General features: G+C 35.2%; 1 protein-coding gene across 4 annotated transcripts in view; it reads left to right on the top strand.

Moving 5' to 3' along the window:
* Positions 1–23686, top strand: part of Nsun2 (tRNA (cytosine(34)-C(5))-methyltransferase Nsun2) — a 272640-nt gene that overhangs the window by 203310 nt on the left and 45644 nt on the right. For all 4 annotated transcript variants that reach the window (XM_090407903.1, XM_090407904.1, XM_090407905.1 and 1 more), the window contains 2 exons: positions 3647–3782; positions 23294–23371. In XM_090407903.1, coding sequence (XP_090264029.1) covers positions 3647–3782; positions 23294–23371 — 214 coding nt within the window. The remainder of the gene's footprint in view (positions 1–3646; positions 3783–23293; positions 23372–23686) is intronic.

Raw genomic sequence — 23686 nt, 5'->3', positions numbered from 1 at the left:
TATCCCTCTTTCTGACACTAAATTTATTAAAAAATGTTTTTCCCTCTGATATCATTGATCTTTTTAATTTTGCCATTCATTCTGACTACTCCACTTGGAACGATACCATTTATGAACAAAATGATGATATAGCAATGGACTCTCTTTCTCTCCCCCTCCCCCTAGCCAATTATTATATGAAGCATTTTGAAAAACATCTCTTAATACTGCATTCTTAAACCTTCTCTCTGGCTAAGATACACTGATGATGCATTTTGTATTTGGTCACATGGCTCAGGCATATTGGACTCCTCCATCTCAACAGACAGCACCCAGAATCCAATTCACTATAGAAAATGAAAACAACAATGGCCTGCATTTTCTAGATACTCTAATTGCACATTTTTCCAATGGCAACCTTTTTTTCCCCTCCCTCAGTTTACAGAAAGCCTACCTACACAAGTACATGAGCATATACACAAACTTTCCCATCACTCCACCCCACTTTCAACAATTATGTGTTGTCAAAAATTAAACATTAACACATGTGGCACAATAAAATAAAATATTTATTTTACGAATATTTTGTCTTACGTATTGTGAGACTTCATCAGTAAGAGTGAAGAACATTATTGATGTACATAAGATGAAATATTTCTAAAACAACATGGAAATTCCACAGGTGTTGCTATACAAGAAAATGGTGTTATCAAAACCTTGTCAATCTCTGTTCTACCAGGCTTAACTTGCAGCTGAACTCTCCGTTATTTGCCAGACCTTCTTGTCCAATGGTTACAATTCCAAAAAAGATCAACAAATTAATTGTTCCTTCCATCCCTCTTAACATGCAGACTATAGTAATGCTATCATTGTTCCCTATATCCAGGGCACCTCAGAAAAAAATAGCCAGAACTCTAAAAAAAAGTACAATCTCTGCACTACATTCAAACATCATCTGAAGCTGGGTGCTGTCATCTGCTCTCCCAAGGATCCTCTATCTCCTCTCTCAGTTCCAGTTTACAAATTTCCTTGTTCTTGCAGTTCATCATATGATCAAACTGGGAGATCTGACTAAAAGAACACACTAAATACATCTGCTGCCATAAGTATGGCCAGTCAGGTCTAGCTGATCATGCCTTAGATACTTTTCACAGAATCAAATGGAAGAGAACTACTATGCTTCACAAGAAATACAAAGTTGAAAAATTTTTTTTAGAATCAGAAGCAGATTTAAAAAATCAACCTAATCTTAATAAATATGGTTGTATTAAACTTCCCATTTGGGAAACTTAGGCCTCCTGCCCAATAGCCAAGGTTAGCCAACAGCACCCATAGAGGACATCCCTCATAGTACTTTAGGCTTTCAGTCTAAGTTCTCCACTTATTGTTCTGTGCATTTTTTTTCTGTTTGCAATTTTAGTATTATTTTCCTGATTAAGTCTCAGCGACAGATGAAATATAGGATCGATTAAACTAGTATTTAATTATTTATATGTGCTATATTGCATTCCATTAAACCTTATGTGAATGTGGATAGTAGAAAAGAAGACCATTTCTAAACTAGTTTGAAAGTGGGGTAAAGAACTTGCAAAGAATTCTGCTGTTTGTTCAATGTTCCTTTAAGGTAGTGCATAGAAATTCTTTTTACTTCAGATTGTAGTGTGGTTGAAGAACATTTATCAGTATTTTTTTTTTTTTTTTCAATATTGGATGACAGTTGAGAAAGTGTTTGCATAGTGAGAATATTGTAGAATTTTTTTAGCACATTTAATTATCCAACTCCATAATTAACTTCTTACTTCACTTTGCTTTCTTAGGTTTACTGATGTTTTTCAGTTTACAGAAACATTATACAGATGTATGTATTTATATATATATGTAAATAAATAAATAAGCTTTACTCACCTTTACAATGAATTGCCCAGATGTTGTACCACCTTTAGACTTGAACTACGTTCAGGCACAAACTTAACTGTTTGCTTACTTGGGATTAGGAATAAAATAACCAAGTTTATAAAATTACTTGGTAACCCTATTATATATACACACACACACACACACAAGGATAATGCATGCATCTCACTGGCCATACATACATACACAGTGTTCATGCATCCATGACTAATGAGATGATTTGTAAGCCAGAATCTGAGTGGAAACAGTGTTGTTTTGTTTTCACATTAAACATGTGACCTCATGTTTTATGTGAAATATCTGATTATCCCATCTCCCATGCATTTCTGATACGAACCCTCCCGACTTTCTCCTGTTACTAAGTTGTTAGAACAACTCCACATTAAACACTTTGTTATCACTCACGGGTTTTTGCTGAAATGACCTGACTTATCAAAGACATCAGCAAAAAAGGGTTTGCTGATAGGAACTCAAGATTTACCACACATTGGGCAACAGAAATAAGGTCAAACAGATTATATCGCGTGTCCAATACTTATTTAACACCAATACTGAATGTATTGGTGTTAAATAAATGTTTGGTTAAACAGCAAGAGTGTAGTATGTAGAACTTTTGAAATGACATTTGTATTTAATTATGAAGTGTGCTCCATGTGCTGTGTAAACTTTTAGAAACTTCTGCATTCGAATCCTGTCTAGGATGCAAATGACAGACTTTTTTTCTCTCATAAATTCTGATTTTTTTTTAATCCTATATGACAGATACACTAGCCACAGAATACATGAAGTTGGCAGAATAGCCGGTTGTGCAGATAAGATGCAGATAATATCAGTGCATTAAATTTCTCTGAAGCCATGACAGGTCATTGAGTATAACACATTAAAAGATGATGGATGGGAAATTTTTTTGGGGACTTCTATAAATTCGTTAACTTAATAACTGAATATCCAGTTATTCAACAGCTGATGCTCTAAAAGCAAATTAAATAATGTAATATTATATATTATTTTATTTATTTATTTATTTTTATTTTTATGAATTCGACATATGAAGAATTGTCAATCAGTTGTGCATTTTTAGTGCCATGAATAGGTTAATCATTAAATAATGTAAAAACCTCTCGAGTCCAAACAATATTTTATCAAGCCACTTCAGGGCTCTAAGCAGTGGTCTCACACTGGATGATAGAATTAGGTGAATACTGCAGAAGGTAATGAAACCATAGTACATAAATATTAGAGTTTTGCAATCTTACAAGGATAAGATAATCTCTGAAAATCCTGCTATAGATACCACAGATGGAATGAATGTTTTCAGGTCACTTCAGACAGCCTTCAATAAACAGTGTTATAGTGGTCTTGTACTGGACAATGAAATTCATCTACTACCTGTAGACATTCACCAACATCCATGTCAGCATTGAGATTCATACTCATACCTTTTGGTTGGAGAGCAGATACACTATTCATTCACCCAACCAGACTGGGCAACTGGATGAGTGAATGTCCACAGCTGGCTGTTACCAGCTGTAGACATTCAATAACATTCATACCACAGGGGAATTTGAGTCAAGCTTGTTGTTTAGCATGAAGATTCTATCCACTTGTCCAACCAGATTAGCAATATGTGAATTCATCTGTGATAAAAAAAGAATTGCTTGGACTTAAAATTAAAGTGTAAACAAAATTTATTTCTATTAATTATGAATATTCTCTGAATGGCTTGGAGTTATGTGCTGTATAAACTTTTTAGGGATTTCTACAAATTGGACTCAAGTTTTCCTCATACCCAATTATTAAGTAGATGCTCTGAAGGCAAGAAAAGAAATTTGTATTTTGTCTCTTCAGCTGCCAAAGATATTGTCCAGGAAAATTCCAATCGTGTTAAGGTAAACTGATGTGTTTAAAATGCATTTATTTAATACAATAGAACAGAATGGAGTAAGAGAGAAAGTTTTCTGAATTTGCTATTAATAACATTAGGATAAGCATGCACACTTTTTACCTCTCGAGATGTTAAATAGTTTGAATTTTATTTCTTATATTAACCTGTGTGCTGTTCTCTAGCACAGCGCTTCCCAAACTGTGGCCGCAGCCCCCATGGGGGCTGTAGGTTTTGCTGAGAGGGGCCGTGAAATAATGAAAACAAATTTAAAATCTTTTAATTACGACTAAGTAGATTTTTTTTATCTTAAAAGAAACGTATTTAATTTATTATTTCTTTTTTGTTATTTTTTATATTTTAATGGAAAAAATCACATTGGTGTGGGTTCAGAAATTTTGCTTCCTGCGTATTTTGGCACTTAATGAATATTAGTAAATATATGCTTATTCATATAAGTTTCATTTCAAAGTAGAAATCTAAGAATTGCAGTTTCAGATATTTCACCTGATATTGTATAGCAGTATTGAAACAACTCCATCACATTAAATTGTTATTAAACTTCTTTTATATTTTTAATTCTTTCTTTATTACTAATCGTTTTATTTCATGTGCGTGTACTGCAAATGTACAATAACAATATATCTATCTATATAAAAATATGAGATAATGTGCCATGTCAAATGTATATGTAAGATGCTAAAAATGTAATATTCGCATTTGATTTTTTCAATATTCGCTGTGTATGTTTTGTATTGAATATAAATACAATAAATATTATAATAATATAAGTCTATATAACAATTTTTTTCGAGGGGGCACCATGAAATATTTTAATTTTTCCAAAGGGGACCCTGACATCCAGAAGTTTGGGAAGCACTGCTCTAACACAGAGTTAAGTCTCTATTGGTGAATGCTAATTTAAAAGTAACATCAAAACAGAAGTCTTGAAAGTGGTAGCATACCAAATAGCTAACACAAAATTTGGCTAGTTGCATTGGTACTGCATAATTACCAATGCAAATAATTGCTGCATGGATCTCTAGAGGCTTCCATAATTTGATAACATTGTCTTGAATATATTAATTCTCTTCTGATGCTAGGAAGAAACCCAGAATTCCTACATTAGTTTTTGGTTATTTGACACATGTATACCACACTAAATTACTTATTTAGCATGGTATTAAGACTAAATTAATCAAATAAATACAGATATTTCATTTTATGTTTTATAAAACATCAGTAGTGTGGATTTTGTTCAACAATATTAAAAATTTAAATGCACTGAACAGTGAAACATTCATTACTGCAGAATTGTTTTGATTCTGCAATAATGCACATGATTCCCACAGGAATAATTAAAAAAACAAACAAACAAAACATGCAGTTAAGGATAACAATTTCCTTAGTAGTCATATTTCAACATTTTTCGACTATGCTCACCACCATCACCAAATCTGGCAAACTTTTATCTGGAATGCACCACTGAGGGTATCGGTTTCCTGATATGTACCCTCAAGTGGTGTGCATATGATTAATTTTACATTATTACTAAACTCCTATCAGCAGTTTTACTCTAATTTAGTCTATTACTTGTCAGCATTCCACTATTGTCATAGCTAGCATTTCGTGCTTCTAAGACACTTTTGCCTGGATCAGTCCCACTATGCCTTGGTGTTCTTATAGGTCTCTTTCCTGCAATCTTGGCATCGAACACCTGTTTTGCTAAATTTTCCTCTCCATTCTATTTTAATGGCCATACCACCTTAGATTAGCCTACTGACACATTCTTGGATGCTAATAATGTGGTTCCTTTCTAATATCTTCATTTTTAATATGATTCTGCCATTGATGCCATCAGTTTACTCCCCTGATTTTTCTCAGAACCATTATATCTGTGGTCTTTTGATCATGTGTTTTATTACTAACCCAACTCTCAGATCCATAACTTAAAACTGGTTTGAACATGGTCTTGTATACTGCTAGTTTGATGTGAAGGCTAATTTCTCTCTTATTTCAAATAAAATTTATTATTCAGCTGGCTACCCACCATACCAGCTTTGCTTATTCTGTTGTCTATTTCCAGATTTAACCTGCCATCTTTACTAAAAAATGTGCCTAAATAGCTGAAATATTTTATTTGGTCTATAGGATCAACATTCAGAATACAGCTGAAGTTTTCTATATTTCTGGCTATTTTCATAGTTTTGGTCTTTTTATTGCTGATTATCATGCCAAACTTGTTAAGCTGTTATTCAATTTAGTTAGAGAATTCTGCAGACTTGCACTAGATGTGTTTAGGAGTACAACATCATCTGCATAAAGCAAAAAGCTAAGTTTGATATCTCCAATTCTAATATCAGTCCTAATACCACTTTCTTTCATAATATGATCCATATAGATGATGAATAAAAGTGTAGATAATGTGCATCCTTGTCTTACTCTTGATTTTACATCAAACCATCTTTCTGCATTTCCTTCAATTCTAACTGCTGACTGACAGATACAGATTATTAATTGCTCTGTATAATGTTCCATTGATCCCATATAATTGTAGTGTTTTGAAAAGCTTTTCTCTGTGCACCTTGTCGTATGCCTTTTCTAGATCTACAAAACTTGTTTAGAGAACCTTGTCATATTCCCACAATTTCTCAACTATTTGTCTTAAAGTGAAAATCTGATCTTGATAACCTCTATTTGGCATGAACCCAGCTTATTCTTCTCCAAGTTTCTCTTCCACAATCTTTCTCAACCTCTTTTCAGGTATGCTTACATAAATCTTACCTGGAACACTCAGTAGAGAAATTCCTCTGTAATTCTCACATTCAGCTTTATTCCTTTTTTAAACGATGGGTACTATGAGAACTCTACTCCAATCATTGAGAATTTGACCTTCTGTCCAGGCCCTCTGAATTATGCAGTGTAGCTACTGCAAAACTTTTATACCTCCATACTTAAGCATTTCTGTTCGAATATCATCTACTGCAGCTTCCTTTTCCACATTCCAAGTATTTGACGGCTTTTTCTACTTCACGTATTGATATGTACTCCTCTTTGCATTCCTCTTGAAAATTTTCTTGTACAGCTCTGTCACTGCTTGGTTTATTTAATAGTCTTTCAAAGTAATTACTCCAGCCATCTGTTATATCCTTATCTTCAGTTTTCATGTCACCTGTATCATCTTTGATTCCTTTTACAGTACTCTTTCCTCTATTTCTAAGCTTCTTCAATAGCCTCCAGAACATTTTGCCACTTTCCTGATATTTATTTTCCATACTCTTACCAAAGTTTTCCCATGACTTTTGTTTAGCTACTTTTACACATAGCTTAGGTTGCTTACATTTTCCTCTGTATTCTTTTTGGGCATCTTCTTATTTGCTAGAAACTTTTGGTATGCCTTCTTCTTTTCCCTGCTTCTTTAACTTCATTTGTCCACCACGGTGTTCTTATTTTTCTATTCTTCATACAACTTCATTACATACCTCCCTTGCTGAATCAATGTTTTCTTCAGAGTTTGCTACTGAGACTCAAAGGTTTATTTCTTGTTTTCAAACTATTGCAAAGTTTCTTTGATTATTTTTGCATAGTTGAGTCTACAGTTTACCTATAAAAGCTTCTCAACTTTAATTATTTTTAAAACTTTCTTACATACTGTTCTTTTCAATGTGATATCCATTTTTATCCTACTTAGCACTAAGTAATGGTCACTTCGAATTTCAAATCCTCGGTACACTTGTATCCTGAACCAGCTTTATGATATCACTATCAATGATAATATAGTCAATGAGGCTTTTCTTATTTCTTGTGTCTTCTCTCCATGTGAACTTATGCACATCTTTATATTGAAACATTTTATCCAAATTTGCCCTTTTATCCAAATTTTCCCAAAATGTTCATATATGACTGCTGAGATTCATTTTCAACTCTGCTGTTCAGGTCTCCAACAAGAACCACTTTTTACCATTTTCTTTATATCAGCTGGCTGTTCTGATGTCTCAAAAAACTCCTCTACTTCTTCCTTAGAAGGACCTTCCATGGGACCATAGGCACAAATAAGTTTATCTTTGTGTTCAGTGTTGAATGCTATAACTACTCCTTCCTTTCCTTGATCATTATTGCCTGAAAATAACATCCTATACTTGTTATTTAGTAATATCTCACCCGTTTTTGTCTTCTTTGTCTCAGTAATACCAATTATGTTCACATGGTACTTTTCCAATTCTTCTGCAAGTTTGATTTCCTTTCCATTTATACTCCTTATATTGATACTTCCTATCTTCAGTTCTGATGTTGAATTGGAACTTGTTCCAGTAGCTGACTTTTCACTGTTCACCCTGGTTCTCTGACAAAAACGGCATGGGCCTTGTTTAACTAGGCAATGCCTCAGCTGGCATGAAATCTCATCATGTTGTACCATTTTGTGCATTTGTGATTTAAGCGAATAAAAATTACAATTTGGTCGACTAAGTCCCATATTTCCAGCCCATCCTCATTTGTTCCGTACCTGGTAGATACCTACTAACGGGGGCACACCATGTGACGGTTAGGATTGGACATTAGGTCAGAAGCCCCAGTCTGTTCTCCATGTTCCTGAAAGGCGATGTGGAGGTCTCTTCCCAGTTATTTGACTTTGACCCTTAAGTGACCCATTCACTTATCTTTATCTCTAAAATAAGACAAGAGCAATTGTAATGTAAAATAATGTTTAATTATTTTACATTACAATTGATTATAAAAATATATATACATTTAATGAAACTAAAACATTATATACATTTTAAATAAAATGCACAAATAACTACAAAATCTTATCCAAAAAAATTAAAATTATTCATTTTCGGACTCATTCTCTTACTGGATTGTTTAACATATACTTAATGACATCTACCAGACCAAACACCTTGTTTTCACAACAGCAAAATGCTCATCAGAGTCAGTTTTCTTGTTAGGTCTTTTCTGAAAATATAAAATTTACATCTTCTTTTCCATGGGATCTGTTTTTTATCTCGCTTATGTAGCATACAATATTATTCTTGCTGAAATATAAATATTCTTACCTCTCACAGTTCAATTTGATGCACAAATCACCAATTTTTGTACCAAAGAAAGAAGTTCTACTACTACTTCATAAACAACATATCTAAGTAGAGCTCTTCATGTTAAGCTACTTTACAGTTTCAAATTTTACTAATTCTGTCATTTTCTAGTAGAATCACAAATAGATCTGGTATCCTTTAGACAGAAGATGAAACTTTCCATTCAGCATTTCCTCGAAAAATTGAATTTGAAAATCATTATCTTATTTTATTTACTACACACTTGTTGACAGTCTCAACTCTTCAAGTTTAAAGATTCACAGTGCTATGTTCTTTTTTAGTTCTATTAATATTCTTCCAACTGTCATGTTTTCTTAAAAACTTCTAAAAACAAAATTCATTGTTTGCCATTCTCAAATTTACATTCTCTCTCTACTTGCTGTCCTCGTTACCCTGAAACCAATGCTTCTCTCTGTCAGCTGTCAATCATCCACTTGTACACTTCATGTAAACGGCAAGCGATGTAAATCACTAGCGTAATAAGAATGTGCCTCCATAAAGAACAAAAGATATCTCACCACTTAACCATTATGAATTGTTAAGTGTTGAGATATCTTTCAAATGGTTTACATTTCATTTTGACAATAATAATATCACTAACAGGCACATCACAAGTGCTGATCATGTGTTATGAAACCAAAACTAATAATGTACTAATAGAGAAACAATTGAAAAAAGATTCATAATTTTAAATTATGATTATTTTACAATAGGAAGTACTGCATAAAATGAAAAAATTGAAATCATGCCTAATCAGCATAATCAAAAAGTACTACAAAGACACACAGACAACCGTAAGATTCAATTGTAAAAATAATCATAATTTAAAATTATGAATCTTTTTACGATTTTTTCTCTATTCTCCGAGAGGTGGTTGGAGAATTGCATGGGAGTAACTGTTAATGGAAGAAACATTGCCCACTTAAAATATGCAGATGATATTGTTCTGATAGCTGATAATTTAGAGAACCTAAAATCACTGATTTCTAATCTAAATCCAACCAGCAACAAATACAACTTGGAGATGGTTTTTTATCACACACACACACACACATGAGACATAAGAAGCTATAGCATAATAGTCATATAGCATAATAAGAGTTGAGAAAGAAGAAATCTGTTGATATTTTTCTTAAAGAGCTGGAGGTTGAAGTTGTTGGGAAACATTATAGGGAAGGCTGTGTTTGTATTGAAAAGGGGTGTTGCACAGCTGCTGCTCTTGTTTTTACAGGCCCAACAGCAAGTGGAGGAATGATGGTTGCTAATTCACTATAGCAGCTATCATGCAAGTACCTGTAGAAGAGATGCAGAGCTGAAACATTACTTTAACCTCTATCTCACATATGTGAGATAGAGGTTAAAGTGAGCTTGTGAGGGAAGGGTCATCTATAAGCTGAATTACTCTACTCCAGACAACATCAAGAATTTTTAAGGAGGATTATGGTGCACCACCCCAAATGTGTGAATGGTATTCTAAGATTGGGCAGATTTGGGATTTATATAGAGTTATTAGCTAAGTGGGTGTAAAATAGCTTCTTGAGTGTAAAATGTCTAGTTTTTATAGAGGCTGAGGAAGCTATTGATGTGATATGTTTGTTCCAGGAGAGGCAGGAGGTGAATGTCAGTTCAAGGAGAGGTTGCTGATCCTGTCAGATGAGGTGTGTGTATTACGAGGATAAGGGAAAGTGAGCTGAGATCCCTCCCTTTTATGAGCAAAAAGGCAGGACTGTGTTTTGGCAGCATTGAAGGTGACCAGTTTATCCTCGCTTAATTCAATGATGGTATGGGGAGTTTTAAGGAACTGGCCGTAGATGATTTTGATGTTGGGGATATCTGAAAAACTACATGATTTATCAAAGGAGTAGGATAAATAGATAGTGCTATCATTGGAAAGCTGTAGGTAGGATTGGTAGTAATTGAGAGTGGGTCATTTATGTATAAGAGAAAGAGGATGAGTGATAGGATGGAGCCCTGAGGAACTCCTGCATTGGTGTCAAAGTTGATAGAGATAGTGTCACTCACCATGGCATGCAGCGAATGACCAGAAAGAAAGCTGGCTGTCCAATTACACAGTGTGGCAGGTAGACCAAAGAAGGCAGTTTGCAAAGTAGACCTTGATCCCAAACACGATTGAAGCCCTGAAAACGTTAAGGTCCACGTAGTTAGCCGAGTGGCTGTGTGCTTCGCAACCATTTGCCTGGGAAAGGAGTGTCCTGGATTCAATTCCTGTCACTGATGTGAGGAGCTTAGGATCTTTCTCAGACATAGCCAAGTTAGCCGGTCTTGGGTGTGGACTGCAGGGTTTTTCTCCCCAGTTTATCTGGGATTTTTCATCCCGCAAGCAGGGAAACCAGCCTTGAGAACTAAAAGCTTCTATAGACATAGGATACTCCAGGAGGCACGGGCCTAACCACTTTATCCTTGTGTACGGTTGCAGTTAAATGAATAGAAAACTCTTGACACTGCAGGTAAAAGAGAGGAAAAGGAAGAAGAAAACGTTAAGGATGACAGCAGACATTTCTCTGAACATAGCACGCGTCCAGTGGTGAGTGATGTAGGCTAAGTCAGCCATGGATCTTAATTGACAGAATCCATACCATTGGTTACTGATTAACTGGTGAGCTTCTTGGTATTGAAGAAGTTAACTTTCTCCATTATTTTGGAAAGGATTGAGGTGATGGCAGTTAGCTGGATGGTAGACTTTTGTCTTCCTTTTTGGAATAGGTGATATACTTGCTTCCATGAAATGAGATGTGCAGGCTGAGTATAGGAAATTGAAGAGGTGATAAAGGACAGATGTCAGCGCTGGAGTACAGTGTTTGAGTAGAGTAGGAGAGATGTCATCAGAACCAGAAGACTTTGTAGTGTCCAGGTTGTCTATATTCTTCTTATGTCTTTTTGCTGAAAGACCACAGGGGGCATTGGTGCTCAGTTGCTTGTGTGAAAGGAGGTGATTCGTCTTCGTCATGTATGCTGGAGTTAGAGGAAAAGAGTGATGTCAAGAGGCCAGCATTATCTTTGGGATCTGTGGGTGCTGTCAGGATGAGATAATGCTGGCCTCTTGACATCACTCTTTTCCTCTAACTCCAGCATACATGATGAAGACAAATCACATCCTCCTGTTGAAGGACAGGCGAGCAGAAGTTGCATCTGATTGATCGCTTTTGCAAGGGGATCAGAAGGCACAGTTTCTGTTTGGACAAGAAGCAAGTTTTCAGCTATTGGTATTTATGAAATTAGATTTTGATTTGCTGATAGTTATTTTACATTTATTGCATACTTCTGCATAGGATGAGTATGAAGTTGGGGTTCTTGACTGCAAGCCACCTGCAGTAAGATGAGTTTTATTCTTCAACTGCTTTCATATTTCTTCTGTTGAACTAGAACTTGAAAAGTGGATGGGATGAAGGCCATGCCAGTATGGATGATTTCTCAGATTTGCTCAGTTCAAATGTCTTGGTTAGAACAATGAAAGCAACAGTAATGGCATGGAAGAGTAATAGTTCTGGAGGCCATCCCACTTGGTACTTTTATAAGGGTAAATGACACATGGTCAGATGCAGTGTTCTGTAAGACTAGAGACATTTGCACAAGATTGTGTTTGGAGTTGCTGAGAAGGGAGGTGACCTTTACACTGTGTCTAGAAGGAGAACTAATTGAGGGGGGGGGACTGAAAAGCTTTGATAAACACCTAGTACAAAAAATGATATTAAAACAACTGATATAACAAGAAAAAATGTATCTTAAAACTGTTTAACCCCAATGTTTCATCAAATTGTTATAATTCATTCTTTTTCTTTTAGGATATATATATAAGAAGAGTTGCTTTAATATCATTTTTGCTCTAGGTGTTTATCATTTTCAGCTCCCGCCCCCCCCCAGTATTGGAAAAGTGGTGAGGATTATCGGGAATTTGGGTAGGTAGATAGGTGTTATCTTTAAAGGTACCTGTGGCATAACTATAAATAATAAATTACACGATTACCACTGTAATTAACTTTAATGAAATAAAGGTACAAATATTTTGTACTGAAATTAACGGTATATCATCAGTGTAGATGACAAGCAGTTCAAAGGAAAGGAATACAAAGTACATAACAGTCTGTGGATTACCAATTAAAAATATTGCAGCTTTGCTAGAAATCAATATTAATAAAATATTATTAAATAATTCTTAAAAACTATTTCCTTGATGGTTACATAAGACAGGGTTGTCCAAAACATGGCCCGCTGGCCACATGCGGCCCATGGTGCAATTTTCTGTGGCCTGCCTGTGGATTTTGATTTTCACAAGCAAAAAAATAAAATAATAATTTGAACCGAATGCATATTGACATTTTAATGCTATCACTAATCGATAATCTCGATGTTGCAACTTTATTTGGTTTTTTACATCACTATATACCCACGTGTTTTTCAAATATTAGATATGTCAAAGAAGTGTTCTTACACTGTTTTGGTTTAAAGCCCATGCTTCGGGCTCTCACGGGGAGCGGGAGCGCTCAATTAGTGTTCTTCGTTTGTTCAGCTAATGAGGTTGTGTTGCTGCTGCTCAATAAATTATTAGATACGCATTGAATGCGGCCGTCGGATAAATCTTGCTCCACAGATGCAAGTATTTAAACTTGCATTTGTGAAGAAGATGAGCTGTATCCCATTGGATATTGTGTTTAGTGTCAATACATACTATGTTGTGCCAGACCAGACTTTTGAAGTTTCATGTATTTGATATATTGATGTTCATTCATTCTTTTTTCCACAGAATGATCTGTTTGTCCAAAGTATGTTAAATTACATTCACATAGTATCTGGTAAACACCAGCTAATGATAGAGGTGCCAGTTTGTCTTTTGTAGATGGCAACAGGTGAGAAATTTTGTTGATAGGAAAATATGTGGGAATGAGATGATACTTCTTCAAAATTGTGCCAATCGGTTCTGAGATGCCAGAAATATAAGGGATTGGAACCCTGCCATCTGTTGAAGAATCCTGAAGTATTGGAACATAGGAGTCAGTTATCTGCTGGATTTGATTAGGGTTGTAACCATTAAATTCCATTAACTTTTTGATAGTGAAAAAGTTCTTGTTGTAAGCATGAAGGAAAGGAGCACACTTTATGTGCTCTATTAATTAAAGACTTGATAACACCAATTTTTTGAGAGGTGTGATGAGCAGACTTTTGATGAATGTGTCTGCCAGTAAAGGTAAGTTTTCAATAAACACTGGTTGATAAATTACCAGAGACCGTGTGTGTGTAAGAAGGATGTCCAAGAATGGTAAACTACCAGCCTTTTCCTTTTCCATGGTGAACTGAATACATGGGTGAAGGCTATTGATCTGTTGTAAGAATGTAGTAAGTTCCTCTTCAGAATGCGACCAAATAGCAAAGACATCGTTAACATAACGCAACCAAAGAGAGTGCTAGAGATGAATGGATGAGAACAAGGGATCTTCCAGATGGTTCAAAAAATAGTTTGCCAAAGGTGGAGACAGAGGGCTACCCATGACAGTACCTTCAACTTGTTTATAGATCTTGTTTTTCCAGCTGAAATATCCTGAATGTGTAACAAATTCAAAAATCTTTGCAATATCCGGAGGGTAATCTTCATATAGTAAATTAACAGTGTCAGGAAATGGAATATTGGTAAAGAGTGAAACAATATCAAAGCTGACTAACAAGTCCAACTCTTGTATTTGAACATCCTTGATTTGTTCAAGAAAATGTGTGGAATTTTTGATGAAAGATCTGGATTGTCTAGTATGGGCAGTTAATAACGTGACAGAAATTTAGCAATTCTATAAGTGGGAGAGTCGATACAATTCACAATAGATTTTACTGGATAACCTGCTTTATGAATTTTTGGGAGGCCATATAAACGAGGAATTCTTCCAAAATGAGTGCGCAACTTATCCACGATATTTTGATCCCAACTGACAATTTAATTGTTTAATTTGCAATTTTGTAGGATTATGATTGATTTCTTGATAGGTGGAGGTATCTTGCAAAAGGCAATCTACTTTTCTCTCATAGTCAGCCTTATCTATTACCACTACTGCTTTTCCTTTATCAGCTTTTTTAAATAGATTTTTTTTTCTTAATGAGGTTAGTGCATGGGTTTCAGCACTCAATAAATTACATGGAGATAATTTGCTTTTAAAAAGTGAAGCAGCAACTTCAAAGTAGTTTATTAGCATCTTCGCTAAAAAGTCCAGCAAATAATTGACTCCTATGCTCCAACACCTCAGGATTCTTCAACAGGCTGCAAGGTTCCAGTCCCTTATATTTCTGGCATCTCATTCCCACATATTTTCATATTAACAAAATTTCTTACCTGTTGCCATTTACAAAAGACAAACTGGCACCTCTGTCATTAGCTGATGTTTACTAGATACTGTGTGAATGTAATTTAACATACCGGGTGATTATAAAATAACATCAAGTGTTCAGAGCCCTCTAGCGAGTAATGTATTGGACGAAACACACCAATATTTGGTAGACATACACAGTGGAACATGGGGATTCGATTTAACAAAAAAAAAAATAGTACCAAAAGTTGCCAACAGGGAACATTTTGACTCTGTTTACCAAGTAAAATGCATTATCGCGTTTCTTGTGAGCAATCATGCAATAAAAGGAAAGCCTGTGAGATTTCTTATCATTCATAGACGAACTGCTTTTCGATGCCTCTTACCTTATGCAAGCGTGCTTTGTTAGTCAAACTCCATTATCAGCGGAACAATAATGCCAGTGCTTGTCTTTGTGATTTTCGGCTTGTGAAAAACTTATGAAAAGGACTGATTAGCGTAACAAACTTACGAAAACTGATTTGGCGATTTGAAACTACTGGAACTCTAGCAGTGCAGATAGGCAGAGGATGCAAACCAATCAATCACCAACAAGTTGAACAAGTTGCAACTGCTATTGTGGAACAGGAGATGACGAATGTGCAGGGTACCAGCGGTGCACGAGCAATATCCTGGCAAACGGATATCACATACACAACGGTGTGGAAAATCCTACATCAGATGTTGAAGTTTTACCCCTATAAAATCAGTCATGTTCAAGAATTGTGGCCTGGTGATGTGACCACACGAATCGACTTATCTTTGAGATTCTTAGCGTGCATGGAAATGGATGATGCATGGCCATGGCAGATTTTATAGAGTGATGAAGCACACTTTTATTTGAACGGCGATATTAACACACGCAACTATCGTATTTGGGCTGCAACTAATCCGCACGTGTGTCTGCAGATGCCTATCCATTCGCCCAAAGTCACAGTGTGGTGCGGATTTGCAGCATCTTTTATCATCGGTCCATACTTTTACGAGGAAAATCGCCAAAATGGACCAGTGACCTGTTCCGTCAATGGTAACAGGTATGCCAATATGCTACAGAACTTTGTGGTTCCACAACTGCAGCAAAGAGGATGTCTTGATTCGACCATCTTCATGCAGGATGGTGTACCACCCCCACATCGGACTTCAGGTACAGCGTGTTTTGCGACAACATTTCTCTAACAGAAGAATCATTAGTCATGCATTTCCCATGCCATGGCCCCTGAGATCACCTGATCTCACTCCTTGTGACGTTTGACTTTGGGGATTTCTTAAAAGCATTGTGTATCAAGGACATGTACCCGATATTCCAACTTTGAAAGATCGAATAACGTTACACGTGAGACAAATCAATTCCAATATGTTGTGAGTCACTGTGGAAAATGTCATGCACCGTATGCAGTTCCTGGAACATCAGAATGGTGGTCATATTGAACCTCATTTGTAATTAACAATAAACGTCATGAAATTGATGTGTGCAGTCTCTCATTTGCCATTTAGTCATTCATTAGTCACACCTACTAAAATTAATTTAGCAGTGCCAAAATTTCTCCTGTTGGCGACTTTTGGTACTTTTTTTTTTTGTTAAATCGAATCCCCATGTTCTACCGTCTACATCTACCGAATATTGGTGTGCTTCATCTAATACATTACTTGCTAGAGGGCTCTGAACACTTGACGTTATTTTATAATTACCCAGTACTTTGGACAAACAGGCCGTTTTGTGGAAAAAAGAATGAATGAACACATCAATATTATATCAATTACATGAAACCTCAAAAGTCTGGTCTGGCACAGCATAGTATTGACACTAAACACAATATCCAGTAGGATAAAGCTTGTCTTCTCCATAGATGCAAGTTTAAATACGAATGCCTTTTCAAAGAAAGTTGTGAAGCCCTTTTACATCAGCCAAATCTGAATCGAAATGATTCTCTCTCTCTCTCCCAAAAGTTTTGGAGATTCTTATCTTATGTAACCATCAAAGAAAGTTTTTAAGAATTATTTAATAATATTTTATTAATATTAATTTCTAGCATATGGCAACAGTTTTTAATTTGTAATCCACCAACTGTTATGTACTTTGTATTCCATTCCTTTGAACTGCTTGTTGTCTACAATGATGATGTACTGTTAATTTAAGTATGAAATATTTTTAAATTTATTTCATTAAAGTTAATTACTGTGGTGATTGTGTAATTTATTATAGATAAGTGTTATGATTTATGTTAGATCATTGCTTATAACAAAAACTTCTGCATCATGTCCATGTTGAACCTTTATCATTAGTGTTGAAGAAGGGGAGCCAGTTGGAGTTGTGGACTATGGGATTGAAGATGATCAAGTTTCATGGAGAGGAAGGTGAAGAAGTCTGGGTGGTTTTCAGAGTTTAAAGATGAATGGTACCAAGTGGGACAAAGAAACCTTGAGTCAGAGGAGGTTAAAAGCAGGGGATTCTAAAGTTAGCTTTCTCCGGCAGGAAATGTCAGAACAAACAAAGGCACAGGTGCCATCCTTGTGACAAAATGAATCATGAAGAGTGTAATTTGGACATTGAATGCAAAGTGTGGTTGATGTAGCTGCAATTTGGATTTCTATTATGAAAAGAGGACTGGTTTGGATGTCTGTAGGTTGTGATGAATGTCATTTATGTTGGAATTTATGCTGTAGATGTTTGTAAAGTGGATGTGGAAATGCTTTTGGTAGGGATACTGATATGTTTGGAATATTGTGTTTGGTGTGGTTTGCTTGGATGAATTGATTATCTCGATAATATGAAATTGGAAATCTTGATAAGACAAATTACAGTAATAGGCAGAGTGGAAACATGCCATTGTTACAATAAATAATAAGATAATACAACTAGTGGACAGTTTCAATTATCTTGGATCATTAATCACTAAAGGTCTAAGTTACATGGAAACTATCAAGCAAAGAATAAATCTAGGATGATCAACAATGAACAAGTTAAATAAAATATGGAGAAACAAAAAAATTAACCATAGCTTAAAGACTGAACTCTTGAACTCAATGATTCTTTCATTGGTGCTGTATGGAGCAGACAGCTGGATCACTGACAAACAACCTTTTGGTCTGGTTTGGTTTATGTTTTATTGGCAGAAAGACTACAACCGTCATACTATGCCAAAACAAAAGTTTGGCAGTACGCGTTTCCAGAAAGTTACAAAAATTTAAGTAAAAGGACAAAATGACAGCAAAGGCTGTCATTTTGTAAATGCACAGATAGTTGAAGATACATTAGCAAATAAAAAGTAAATAAAGATATATACTGAAATATACAAAGTAAAGTTATACAATATCTTCATATAAATAAAATTACAGTAAAAGTTAAGCCTTACATAAGGTCAGAAGTCACAGTGGCACATTATCTGCGCATAAATAAAAATTACAGCAAGGGTTGCAACAATACATGAGGTTAAAGTTAAAAAGTTATTCATGGGTAATCAAGGATAGAATGAATGTGTATATAAAAAAATCAGGTTAAACAATGTGGCTTCCGCATGTAAAAAAAAAAAAAAAAAAAAAAAACTTACAGCAAAGGCGACAGCGGTTACAAAGTCAATTAGTAGCTGATATGGACAAGAAAAAGAACAAAGATGAAAAAAAAACAAAAAACGATGTGGCATCTACATATAAACAGAAGTACAGTAGAGTTTACAGCAGCACATAGAGAACAACTTAGCATATAGTATAAATGTACAATTTTATGTACAAAGATCAAATTAAGTAGTTAATATTCACATATAAATAAAGCCACATCTAAGGCCACAAAGCAGTACATAAACAGTTGAGGTGTTTATCAAATAATATATATGTACTAAAATTTAATTGAACAACGTGGTATCTTCATGTGAGTAAAATTACAGCAAAGCTGTAGCAGTACATAAATAGTCAAGGATAAGTAATAAGATTAAGTATATGTACAAAATTGAGTAATGTGGGATCTACTCATAAATAAAATTACAGTCAAATGTGCTTGTACATGTTGATTTTTTGTAGAAATTTAAAAACATCATACAATTTGTCTGATTCCAACAGCATTTGTCTGAGTGTGTAGGGCTCAGCCAGTGGGAACATGCTATTCCTTTCTTGTGTGAAGTGCTGGCATTCCTCCAGAATATGATTAATGGTGAGATGAGTGTTGCATTCTTCGTACATAGATGAGTTATCAGCCCTCAGTAAATACAAGTGGGTCAGATGACTGTGGCCTATGTGAAGCCTAGCTAGAACTACTACTTCTCTCCTTTTCCTACATTGTCACCAGAAATTTGGCCTCTTGTGCTACTGGGATATTAGTTTGTCCCATTCTTAAATCAGGGTCAGGGTGAAGGATGCATTTCCGACAGAAGTGCACACAGCTGGTCTTCTCTTCCGGCAGCTTGAATCCATGACAATGAGCCCAGGACCAGAGATGATTCATTGCTTGTTGGAGTTGCCTTTCAATGACAATAAATTGTGAGGTCATCAACATAAAGGCAATTACTTATTGTAGGAAGAACCTGTTCTCTGATTGAGTTCACTTTAGTAGTGAAGAGGGTCACACTAAAGACCAATTAAAAAGGTTTTGAATCATAATGCTTAAGAAGAATCAGTGGTACAAAGTGGAGTAAAAAAAAAAAGATAATAAAGTAAGAGAAGAGTTGTGCTACACTGCTAACATCCTAAATAGCCAGGATGTGCCAAGAAAAAAAATGCCCTATGTCCTTCCTTCTTCGTTGAAAGGCTTGGAGGCGACTGAAACAGAAGATGGCATTGAAGAAAAGAATTTATGGAATTCTCATTCCTTCCTGAATCGATGATGATGAATTGTCACCATTGAAACTGGTTAGAGTTTTGGAGAATTAAAGTTGATTAGTTTAATTTTTTCCGTTGAAGAATGGAATAAAAATTAATGTTTAGGAGTTTATTATTTATACTCTTAAGAGCTCCATCTAGTTGAAAACTCATCCTTCATTTGGAAATAATATTATGTAAAAGCAATTTCTGCATCTATCAACAGATTCTCTTCTTTTCTAATTCATGACTGGTAACCTTTTTAACTGCTTACAGGCGTGAGTATTTTGTATTACTTTTATGCCTGTATATTTCTGAGGAAACAGAACACAATCTTAGTAAAATGTTCATAGGCAGGTAATTTCTTGTCATTCTATTAAATACTTATTTCTCTCCTGTCAGTGTAAATCACAGCTACATATACCAAAACAACATTATTATGTTTGAAGTTTTGCATACAGTTTTTGGTTGTCATTTGAAGAGATTTTTGTCTGTCAGAAGTTCTAACTTCATTCCTTCATTCACATGCCTTGTGTCTTACATAAGTATTATGATATGCATTCAGAATATTAACTGAGAGATGATATGTATTATGTTATCTCATTTGATAATATTACTGATTAGATTACTGTGTACATTCATTAGCAGTAGTCCTCACAAAGTAATATCTTGCTATATGCTTTTTTTGTAGGATATGTTTCAATTTTGTATTCTACCACAGATTATGATTTTATTTCTCAGTTAATTTGCTTGAGACTTAATCTTTAACATGCAAATGATAAGCACACATTTACATGGCAGCATTTATGATGATGATTACCTGACTATTAAATTATTTAAGGAATTTACAACGTATACTGGAATATTAATTAAAACAAACTTTAATAAATACCTCCTATATTTCGGCAATGTCACATTGCCATCTTCATGGGAACATACAGCTATGACACGTGCACGCAGGCACTACAAAAAGCAAATGAGGCAGAAGAGAGAACACTACTGTTGTTTCTAGAGTCCTAAAGGTGATCCCTAGCAGGCTATATTGTCTTGGCTGTTGAGCTGAAGTTCTCAAGATGCAAGCTTCCCAAATTTGGGGTAGTCTCATCTACCCAAATTTGTTGAGGTTTGGAAAGTTTTTTAGAGCTGAGGCTGATTCCATGAACAATCTTTCATGTTTAAATTTGCTCCGGTGTATTAACGTGGCTTTCTTCCAATGTATTCTGTGGTGGGTATCCAGAGCATGGTCTTCAAGCCCAGAGTGGCTGTACTGGTGAAACCGGATGTAGTCTTTGTGTTCCGAAATCCTGACATTTGCTGTCCTGCCTGTTTGGCCAAAGTAGGAAATTTTACAGCTGCAAGGGGCCTGGTGTACCCCAGGTAGGTCTAGGGGAAGTGGTTGGTCTTTTGGTGGAGCTGATAAGGGATGCCAATTTTTTTATATAGTTTGTAACAAGAAGTCAGGTCATATTTTTTTAAGATTTTGGTTAACTCGACATAAAACATAAAAAAATATGACCTGACTTCTTGTTACAAACCATATAAAAAATTGGCATCCCTTATCTGCTCCACCAAAGACCAACCACTTTCCCTAGACCTACCTGGGAGACAGCAAATGTCAGATTTGATTTCAGAACACAAAGACTACATCTGATTTCACCAGTACAGCCACTCTAGGCTTGCAGACCATGCTCTGGATACCCGCCACAGAATATGTTGGGAGAAAGCCACGTTAATACACCACAGCAAATTGAAATATGAATGATTGTTTGTGGAATCAGCCTCAGCTCTAAAAAAACTTTCCAAACCTCAACAAATTTGGGTGCATGAGACTGCTCCAAATTTGTGAAGCTTGCATCTTGAGAACTTCAGCCCAACAGCCAAGACAACCCAATATAGGCCACTAGGGGTCACCTTTAGGACTCTAGGAACAACAGTAGTTTTCTCTCTTCTGCCTCATTTGCTTTTTGTAGCACCTGCGTGCACGTGTCATAGTTGTATGTGCTCATGAAGATGGCAATGTGACATTGCTGAAATATAGGAGGTATTTATTAAAGTTTCTTTTAATTAATATTCTAGTATACGTTGTGAATTCCTTAAATAATTTAATAGTCATGTGTTACCAACTAAAAGAATGATGATTACCTGAAAGCTGAATTTATCTCCTGTAAATCACAAGTACATATACCAAAACAGCATTATTATGCTTGAGGTTTTGCATACAGTACCATCTCTATCTAAGATGTCATCCAGCATGTTCATTTGTTGGCTGTACATTCCTAATCTTGGAGGAAGATTTTTACTAATTCAGAGTATATTATAAATGACACAAAAAAAATCTATTATTTTCATTTATATTTCACCCAAAAGTTAGGAGCAACTTGATATGAAGAGCTGACATTGCATCAAGTTGTCCTGTGTATTGTGAAAAGTATAGCACACTGTTGCTTAGGGCATTTTTTAAATTGAGATATACAGCTCATTAGTGTGTGTGTTTGTGCACACACACGCACACACACACACACACACATGTATACACACCCTAATGAGCTATAGGTTGTAAACATCATTAGTATCTTGATAAACTAAGAGTTTGATAATCTTGGAACTTCTCCTCTAGAAATCTAAACATGATACTTTTTCAAGCCACTTTGTATATCTAATAAGCAAGTTGATAGTCTTATATCAGGCAGTGAAAGGTATTTGCCACCAGAACTTCTTATCCCCACCCCAAAAAAAGAGAAAGAAAACTAGTTAAGAAGCTGAAAAACTTGCTAAAAATTAAGGCCATCTCAAATTTAGTAATAAAAGATCAATACCTAAATTTTGCTACCAGTATTTGAGAATATACGACAATCCATTCATGAAGGGTTGTAAACTAGCATATCGATACCATAGGTAGTCTGAAGGATAGATAATCAAGAAGACGAAGATGAAATATAATTTTTTTCAGGCCACTTCAGGCTCTCAATAAACAAAGTGGGGATTCTCACACCGGCTCTGCTGTTGGCCAAAAACTTTTGCAAGTATCCATGCTACAGTGGCATGGCAACTTATGGTCAGTATGTTGGGGCATCAAAGACACTATTTAAAGCAAACATTCTATTTATTTATAACTGCAGTTACAGAGAAAGTTGTCCAATATACCAATTTTTGATATGTTCAATTTTTAAAAAGTATTCTAAGCATGTTCAGGCAAGATATTGTATTTGTAAATGAAAAACATCTGAAACAAACAAAGATCTCTTTTTTTATGTAAGCATCAAACTAGTCTTTGTTCTTTGTACATTTAGATTATCAATACTGGAGTAAGGATGTTTTCTAGGAGCTTCAATAAAGATGCTAAATGTGCCTTCAGGATTGCTCAGGAAGTAAGTAACAAGTATTACTGAAGATTATATGATTTCAGATCGTTTTGGTTCTATTTTTTTGTAATTAACAGACCTAACTGCTAAAACATATGATGCCAAGACAAAAATTGAGGTCTTCTGTTTACTTTGATTCAAACTTATATGATCTGATATTTAATACTTTAATTAATTTTAATAATGATATTTAGTACTTTAATTAATTGATGGTCATAAGGAGACAGAAGCAGATAAAATAGTTGAGTTACTGAGTGACCACTTTGCAAGCATGTATCTTCTTTAACTACTTAATTTAACTTAATTTAATTTAATTTAACT

The sequence above is a fragment of the Typopeltis vanoorti genome, chromosome 18, assembly GCF_054136105.1.
Source record: "Typopeltis vanoorti isolate ZY-2024b chromosome 18, IOZ_Tvanoo_1.0, whole genome shotgun sequence".
In the NCBI taxonomy this organism is placed as follows: domain Eukaryota; kingdom Metazoa; phylum Arthropoda; class Arachnida; order Uropygi; family Thelyphonidae; genus Typopeltis; species Typopeltis vanoorti.
Note: the sequence above shows the minus strand (reverse complement) of the source record. Positions and strands in the feature narration are given on the sequence as shown.